The sequence below is a fragment of the Cydia strobilella genome, chromosome 22 (genome assembly GCF_947568885.1).
Source record: "Cydia strobilella chromosome 22, ilCydStro3.1, whole genome shotgun sequence".
In the NCBI taxonomy this organism is placed as follows: domain Eukaryota; kingdom Metazoa; phylum Arthropoda; class Insecta; order Lepidoptera; family Tortricidae; genus Cydia; species Cydia strobilella.
Genome location: NC_086062.1, coordinates 3,609,495 through 3,619,213, shown reverse-complemented (window position 1 = coordinate 3,619,213; position 9,719 = coordinate 3,609,495). Strand labels below are relative to the sequence as shown.

At 39.7% G+C, this 9,719-nt stretch overlaps 1 protein-coding gene across 1 annotated transcript; it reads left to right on the top strand.

Annotated features, from left to right (window-relative positions):
* The first annotated feature begins 3,172 nt into the window (after positions 1 to 3,172).
* LOC134751458 (acyl-CoA Delta(11) desaturase-like) lies at positions 3,173 to 9,527 on the top strand. Its single transcript, XM_063686866.1, has 4 exons — positions 3,173 to 3,383; positions 7,190 to 7,352; positions 7,885 to 8,058; positions 8,630 to 9,527. Exons 1-4 carry the CDS (start codon positions 3,188 to 3,190, stop codon positions 9,105 to 9,107), a joined length of 1,011 nt encoding a protein of 336 aa, XP_063542936.1. The 5' UTR covers positions 3,173 to 3,187; the 3' UTR covers positions 9,108 to 9,527.
* Positions 9,528 to 9,719: the final 192 nt, after the last annotated feature.

The following is a 9,719-nucleotide window of genomic DNA, read 5'->3' as shown; positions in this document are numbered from 1 at the left end:
GCCAAATAACCAAGACTTGATGGTGCTATTGAAAACCACAGAAGTTTTCAGTACCGCCATCAGAATGGAGTTTGGTGTCGATAAGTGTGCGGTTATGCATGTACAGCTGGGGGAGGTTGTAAATTCAACAAATTTACAACTTTCTGAGACAATGTCTTTCAGATCTATCTCTGAATCAGAAACCTATAAATACCTTGGTATGTCACAATCGTTAGGTATTGAGGGCGAGGGTATAAGACGGTCGGTGAAGGAGCGCTTTTTCAGTCGGCTCACAAAAGTCCTTAACAGTCTTTTGTCAGGAGGCAACAAAGTGCGCGCCTTCAACGCCTGGGTAATGCCCTTACTCATATACTCCTTTGGCATACTAAGGTGGACTCAGACCGAGCTGGACGCCCTGGATCGGAGGGTCCGTCTAATGCTCACCACACACCGTATGCTACACCCACGCTCGTCAGTTATGAGATTGTACATCTCACGGAAGTGTGGAGGTCGAGGCTTCCTTAACGCCAAAGATCTCCACAACCGCGAGGTGTGCAATCTCAGGAATTATTTCCTTAACAACGAGTGTGGTGTGCATCGTGATGTGGTGGCAGTGGACAGGAACTTCACGCCGCTCTCCTTGGCAAACGAGAACTGGCACAAACCTGTGGTACAAAGTGCTGCGTGCCGCAGGGCGATATGGGAGAGTAAGGTGCTACACGGGCGGTTCTACAAGGCCCTCATGGGACCTGATGTAGACCTGCTCGCGTCGGTGAACTGGTTACGATTCGGGGACCTCTTCGGAGAAACCGAGGGTTTTGCCTGTGCAATTGCGGACGAAGTTATGATGACGAACAACTATCGGAAATATATCCTGAAGGACGGTACGGTCGACATTTGTCGGGCATGCCGCCGTCCCGGAGAGTCACTCAGGCATATCATTTCCGGTTGTTCTCATCTTGCTAACGGCGAGTACTTGCACAGACATAATCTCGTAGCCAGGATTATTCACCAGCAGCTTGCTCTTCTATACGGCCTTGTGGACCGCGAAGTACCGTACTACAAGTATTTACCTGTGCCAGTTCTCGAGAATGGTCGTGCCACGCTCTATTGGGATCGATCTATCATCACTGACAGGACTATTGTAGCCAATAAGCCTGACATTGTGATAATAGATCGATCGCAGCGCCGGGCCGTGCTCGTCGACATCACCATCCCCCATGATGAGAATCTCGTGAAAGCCGAGAAGGACAAGTCCAGTAAGTACCTAGACTTGGCTCACGAGATAACCGCCATGTGGGATGTTGATTCGACGATCATTGTCCCGATAGTCGTTTCAGCGAACGGTCTCATAGCGAAGAGTCTCGACCAACACCTTGAGAGACTCTCGCTAGGTGGTTGGATCAAGGGTCAGATGCAGAAGGCGGTGATCTTGGACACGGCGCGGATAGTCCGCCGGTTCCTCTCTCTGCGGCCCTGACCACCGGCAGCTTGGGCCCTGCCCCGCTGCTGGCGGCACCCTAGGTTAGGTTTTTTATAATTTGTTTATATGTATTTTGTATTGTTTTGTAAGTGTTTTTATATTTTACTTTTATATGCATATTATAAAAAACCTAACATAAGAAAAATAATAAATAAAGAGAATAATAATAATAATGCAGCTGCAGAAAGCTGCGATACTAAATACATGCAGAATCGTTAGAAAGTTTTTGCAACAAGATGAAGCTAGAACCGAATAAGCTGAATAACCTATTTTTAAAATGTATATCTTTGACTTTATGTCATCTACTTGGCTTAGGCCCGTAGCTGGCATTAACTACCAGCTTATGCTGAGATATAAAAAACTCCTGAAAATAATAATAATAATACCTAGTAAATATTCAATTATTGTCATTGTCTGCGCGTATAGACATACGTAGATAGCTCTGCTGGCCAGGATTTGCGCTGATGTGGATGGCAGGTTGTTGAAATGATTAATTCTGGATTTTTACTTAATTAACTTTATCTATAAAAAATAAGCAGACTAAAACAGGAGTAGGCTGGTAGTTGTTCGGTGAGAAATTAAATTGTGTTGTCATCCTCTGTCTTCATTGGTGCGCGCAGGGATGACGAGCCGCTACACCATTGGCTGCCGATCACGACATGTCTGATGCATGCCTCTCATTGGCTGCTGGGGGCATGACAACTCATTGTTAATAATTAACTTCACTGAGCACCTGAATTGTACCTGAACAGTGCACAATACCATCCTTACCATTTTGACTTCTTATAACCATGTTGGCTCTTAATGATAGTTCTCTGCGTCTCACCAATCTCACCGTGATGGTCGTTTGCTTGCATTTTCGTCGAGATCTATTCTCATTGTATTCCAACGTGTCTCAACGTGTCAGTCCAAAAACAAACAATGACAAAAAACACAGGTTAATAACTAGATCAATACATAGCAAATGTCCAGTGCATTGCAAATTTAAAACAACTTTTATTTTAAACAAATGAAACCAATTGTCAATCATTTTGTTTACCGTACAAAACAAACTAATGAAATCGTGTATCACATATATTTATATATATATACACTATTGTCTTGATTATGAAATTAACATTCAAAAGACCAAGCAACTTACATTACTATGTACCTCTTTCATCATCATCATCAATTTTAAGAGCTATGCTCTTGTTGATGGAGTAATTACCATTCTTTGCTGGGCCAGCCTTTTGACTCCCTCGTACAACATGACAGAAACTCTATCTTTCATTTGGCTGAGATATGTGTTCCTCTGCGTCTTTCTCGCTCAATCTTGCCCTTCAGGATGTTTAAAAAGAATCTGTCGTGCGGGTCGTGCCGTATTAGATGACTAATCATCTTGTCCCTTCTGTTAGCTGTTGTGCCTAACAGGCATCTCTTCTCTCCTGCAATGTTACAAACCCCTGACTTGTTGAGAAACCTAAATTTGTTTACGTTCTTTTTTCCATCAGTTGCATTTTTATAACCGACTTGATTGTATCTTGTGTATAAAGAAGATCAGGTAAAGTATTTTTGTTTTATCAAACATATACCTAATTGTCTTCGGTTACCGCGATATTTACTCATGAAATTAAACTATGAAAACGGATTATATCGCGTATATTGAATTTATAATACATCCCGACGTTTCGAACCCTTTACAGCGTTCGTGGTCAACGGGTGACTGAAGAAAAAACTACAGATATGGCACCGTACATAGAAGAAAAAGAGATAGCAATAGCAGAAAACTCCAAGTCCGTACCTCCAACTCCTCTGGCAGCGCCGCGGGAATACACGATAGTGTACTCCGTGGTACTGATCTTCGTGTATTGGCACATTGGAGCGCTGTATGGATTGTATTTGGGGTTCACCTCTGCAAAATGGGCAACAATAATTTTCAGTACGTATAACAATATTATTTGGGTCAATCAACTTTTTCTTGTCACTCGTTCGGTTGCTATGGTTACGTTCTACTAGGCCACTATTAAAACCCTAGTTTTTTAGGATTTCAATTAACCAAACATGCATTTTTGTGGCAGATAAGACCTTTCCATTATGTGCCATCTACGTCACGTTAGTAGAACGGGTCTCTATTGTTTGACATAATTATTGAGAGTCATAATGTAACGATTGTCATATTATCATTAGTCATAATTTGGTTTTTCTCAGAAACGCGTAACTTTTCAGGATTGCCATAAAACAAACCTAACGTAATAGGATAACCCGAGGAAAATCCTGAAAAGTTAACGGTTTCAGAATTATGACAATCATTACATTATGACTTTCAATAATTATGTCAAACAAAGGGACCCTAGTAGAACATGATACAACAGTTCTCAAATCTCAACAGGAAAAAAAAACAACAAGAAATAGTTGATCCACCTACCTATTTTTTTAATTGTCATCATCATCATCATGTCCAATACTAACTTCAAACCTTCAAGATAGGAGCGTACCTACTCCTTAAGGCCGTTCCATCGGTTTGCAATGTGCTTGCAAGCCTTCTACTTATAATAAGCACCATTAGGAGATTTATCTGCTCGTTTGCCTCCTATATCACCAAATATCCATGCCAAATTGCAGCTTTCTAGCATAAACGATCACGGAGCAAAGCCTCGGACGGACAGACGGACATGGCGACACTATACATACATAACCATAACGCAACGTATTACGTAGGCAAACTACACGCGAACGCGATGCGACGCGTGGGGTGAATCAATCCTTTGATACCTATAGAAGTGTCCTACGTGGGCGATCTCGTTGCGAACGCGAACGCCGTGGACCCGCCGCGTTTGAGAGTTGTTCGCTTACGTAAAACGCAGCGTAAGAGTTTCTAGTTCACTACGGAGCCCTAAAAACCATGTATGTATTAAAGAGCTGGGCTTATCAGTCCAGCAATCTCCAAGTATTTTTTTCCTGTGCCTTCTATTTGACCGCCTGAATCTGATACAGCGCGCAACGACGTATAACATCTATGTTGACTAGACGTTGTTTATTACCTCTGTCATTATGTATGTACTCGTAAGTACCTGTTGTGTGTTTCTTTGTAAATTGACCGAAGCGTTAGCGAAGGTCTCCCGGTTTGACTCGGGTAAATTGCTTTTATATGTCCGGATGTTCTCTGTCGCAATTCTCAACCGATTCTCGCGAAATTTTGTGAGCAGGTTCAGTAAGTTAATTATAATTTTTCTGTAGTTTCTTTTTTTGAGAAATGTTTAAAATGGTTTAAATCGCATAAAGGTTTTAAGTGCCATTAGCGTCTTTTGGCACTTAAGACTATTGCGAGTAGGTACGCTGTGATAATGACTCATAAAAGTACCTAAAGTAGATTGTTAACCAAGAGTTGAAAGGCAACTATCTCTGAGGAGTCGCCAATAGTCTGAGACGGAAATGGTGCCTTTCACCCGAGTTAAACACTACTTTTCATATCGAATGCGAGGAAACCCAACAAGACAAGGCAATTTTGCTAAATCAGTAAAACATAATAAAAATATTTTACAGAATTTAAATATTAAATAACAATTTAATAAAAAATAAGCAATGTTATCTAATATTTTGTTTTATTTTCATGAATATAATTTTTTAAGCTTTAAACCCCCATTTAACATTTTATTGTACAAACTGTGGCTGTATAAGATTCTGCCTTTGCTCATTAATTAATAAACCATTAAAACCCTATAATTTGCATTTCAAGGCCTACCGGAAGCGTATGTTTTCATTTTTTTCCTTTAATATAAAATTTTAAAACCTATAACGTGCAAAACGAGTTGAACGGGTAGATAACAACTCATCAACAATAGGTACTTATTAAGGAAAACTAATAAAATAGCTAACTTATTAGGGTTCCGTACCCAAAGGGTAAAACGGGACACTATTATTAAGACTCCGCTCTGTCTGTTTGTCAGTCTGTATCTCATGAATCGTGATAGCTGGACAGTTGAAATTTTCACAGATGTTGTATTTCTGTTGCCGCTATAACAACAAATACTACAAACATAATAAAATAAATATTTAAGTGGGGCTCCCATACAAGAAACGTGATTTTGTTGCCGTTTTTTGCGTAATGGTACGGAACCCTTTGTGCGCGAGTCCGACTCGCACTTGGCCGGTTTTTTTGTTATGTTGCGACGACGAAAACAAGTGTAGGTGTTTATGTATTTTTTTTACTATGTTCTTATGTCAGTCATGATTAGATTAGATTAGATATATTTGTTTCTTAAAGAAAAAGGCACAGTATTTTACAAAATGGGATAAAACAAAGGCTTCCACTGAAAGTGTAATATTCTTATATGAGAATATGTCTTTCTTTATCAGGATCCACATGTTGTTAGTAACATATTTGTGGCATTTTCTATGAAAAGGGACCTTATTGTCGATGGCGCTTATGCCGCACAGCGTCGTGCTGCATTGTATTTATATCGGAGCATCGTTAACAATGGCGTAAGCGCCATCGACAATAAGGTCCCTTTTTATAGAAAATACCACATTTTATGTTCTACTTATAACTAGGTTAGTAGGTCTATAATAAAAATGTACCTACATTAAATCAAATAAATCATATTGCAAATAAAATTAAATTAGTGTCCAGTCCATCCATGATCACCGACCGCTGAGCGCTTCCATTTCATACGGTACAGCACCGACTCATCTACAGTCCAGTCCTTTAAACATGTGCCATTTTCAACCAAAAGGGTACTTATTTTCGGTTGTCAATAAGGCGCTATTTCCATATAGCTTCAATTCGAAATCAACCTTATCGGCAAGCGACAATGTGGTACCTTTTGGTTGAAAACGTCACATATCGTATCTTTATTCCACCATAACTTCTAAATGCCTTAACGGATCTAGTTGTATGAAGCCCGGTTCACATTTGTCTGACGTGTCGTGTTGTTGTGTCGTGACGCATATCGGTTTCATACATTTAATATGGTTATGGTTTCACACATTTGTCTGATGCACGCTGCTTCACAAATGTGCATGCAATCATAATAAATTTGAGGTACAGTTGAGTTCGTCATAAATATGTACATATACAATGATATGGCTGTTACTGAACCGGTGAGCTCCATCTTAGGCCCTGTCTTCACTTTCCATCAGGTGTGACTAGGGCAAATCGCCGATCAGTTTATAAAAAAAATATATATATATATATATACATTTTTTTTACCTTATTGCAATGGACTAAGATATTTATGAACTCGACTGTATCGTTAGAATCCTAATGTCAATCCGAGTGGCATAGGCTATATGTGACATCATAATAAGAATACGGCGGACTTCAATTCAAACATTTCAAAAGTAAAGATAGGCACGTTCATATAATTTCCACAAAACCTACGTATAAGCAAAACTGCGCCATCTAATGTATATTGTGTAAACTATGTGGCCGACGCCAGAGACAGATATTAAAGAAGACTGCACTTTCGCCTCCAAAAAAAAGTACCGATAATAGCTCGAGGAAACCTTTGTCCCTTTCTTTAGGCGACGACAAAGTGACAATTGAAGAATGTTGCCATTGTTGCCACAGTTAAACAAGACATGCTACTATTTTTATTAATATAAATGTTATTTTTATAGATTTTGCCGTGCTAGTTTATTAACTCGCTTAAGAATACACAACTTGTGGGATTGGCCCGGATTTGTGGGATGGTGCAAGTGGCCCTAAAGTAGTCATGTTTTTTTAAAATTATTATAACATTTCAGACTACCTGATATACGTGACAGGGGGCTTCGCGATCACGGCCGGATCGCACCGGCTCTGGTCGCACCGCGCATTCAAGGCCAAGCTACCGCTGCAGATCCTGCTCATGCTGCTGCAGACCATGTCGTGCCAGAAGAGCGTGCTCAATTGGGTCCGGGACCACAGGTATGAATGCTTGAGGTTCTGCGAGACGATGAATGAACGGCCTTCTTCTGTGATATGTTAATTTTGAATTGTGTACTATGTGTATGAAATGCCTATTGATTTCACAGTGCTTTTAATTTCTGTTATGCTGTGAAATGTAATGAATAAAAACCGGCCAAGTTGGAGTCGGACTCGCGCACGAAGGGTTCTGTACCATTACGGAAAAAAACAGCAAAAAAATCACGTTTGTTGTATGGGAGCCCCGTTTAAATATTTATATTATTCTGTTTTTAGTATTTGTTGTTATAACGGCAACAGAAATACATCATCTGTGAAAATTTCAACTGTCTAGCTATCACGGTTCATGAGATACAGCCTGGTGACAGACGGACAGACGGACAGCGGAGTCTTAGTAATAGGGTCCCGTTTTTAACCTTTGGGTACGGAACCCAAAAAAATAAATAAGTAAATACATTTTTAATTATAAATTTTATGGAGACTGACGTGGTCTCTTTTTCTTTTGAGATCTAATTCAGTTTATTGTTGCGAATAGGTTACATCACAAGTATTGCGACACTGACGCCGACCCATACAACTCGACCAGAGGGTTATTTTACTCCCACATCGGCTGGTTGATGGTAAAGAAACATCCAGAAGTCATTAGACAAGGCAGAAGGATTGACATGTCGGATTTAGAGGACAATCCCGTCTTGAAGTTTCAAAAGAAGTAAGTACTTACCGTCAAAATTTACAATTTTGCACTGCTGAAGGCTATGTGGCCTATGTTGCCTATGTGCATGTGCAAGGCTAGGCAAGCTAGGCAAGGGAGCATTTGACGCAAATTTTGACGCATTCGAAGCAGTTATGAATTCCAGACCTTTGAGACCCTTAAGTTCGGATCCGAATGATTTTGGAATCCTTACTCCCTTGTAAGGATTCCAAAATCATTCGGATCCGAACTAAAGGGTTTTAAAGGTCTGGAATTCATAACTGCTTCGACTCGGGTAAAGAAAGTACTGAGCTGCTCGAAAGTCAGATTTTGTTCGCCGAGAACTCAGATACCTCCCATATTGGGGCTGTTCGAAGGATTGAATAACCATGTTATTTCAGATTTTACAAGTACCCGGCGATATCATAGGCGGATCCTGGGCTCTGGGCTGTGTCTACAATAAATAAGTTTCAATGCTTTATTTGCAAAAAAATAACTAGAATGTCACTATGTGAGCTGACTTGCAGTTTTTTACGTGTAACGTTTCTGTTGGGATACTACTTAACCAATTAATTGCATTTTGTTTCAGATACTACCTCATTTTAGTCACTTTGATGGCGTTCATAATGCCCGTGCTAGTACCAGTAATCTTCTGGCAAGAGTCTCTAAGCATCGCACACCATGTTTCCCTAGTCCATCTCGTCGCAGGGGCCCATATGACATTCGCTATAAACAGTATAGCCCACGCATTTGGAAACAAACCTTATGATAAAACCATATCGCCGACGCAAAGTCTATCCTTGTCATTAGTCACATTTGGAGAAGGATATCACAACTATCACCATGTTTTCCCATTCGATTATAGAGTCGCCGAATTGGGAAATAATTATTTAAATTTGACAACGAATTTCATCGATTTCTTCGCGTGGATCGGATGGGCGTACGACTTGAAATATGCGTCCCCTGACATGGTTGAGCAAAGAGCGAAAAGAACAGGCGATGGGACTGATTTGTGGGGACGAGTTATAGAAGATGCGGATATTCCGGCCAGAATACATGGAAATTGAAGAATCAAGACTACAGTTACTCGTATCTAGAAGTGGGAGCAGCTCCAGAGTTGTGACTTCGTGTCCCACGTTGACCACAGTAATTAATTGTGAACGATTCGTAATATGTATCTACCTCCGTTTTACGGCTTGTTAAAATCATGGTACCTAAGGACGTTTATTTGTGTTCATCACAAATATTTGTTCTGAGTTATGAATGTTTTCTATGTATTTATGTATCTATCCATATATATCGTCGTATCGTAGGGGCAAAGTCAATTTGTGTAAGATTGTCCCATATGATATTTATTTATTTACTTATTATTTAATTTATAATATTAAATAGGGTACGTCCAAAAATAAAGAGAGGAAAAAATTCATCTAAAGTAGGCGCGATATTGTCAAATAATGTAATTATTATTAAAGTTTAATGTTATTGTTGTTTGATTTTTAAATCCCTTGAAGGTGTCTGAAATATTAACTAAGATATGTTTTAACTGGTGCTTCACACATTACTCGGAATTCTTAATCGTAAAGGTGTAATCGTTTAATAAGAGTCTGACATTTTTTAAGGATTCTAAGTTAGGAGTAGGACTGAATTAAGTAAGGCGTGTAAAGCGTTTTATCCAGAGA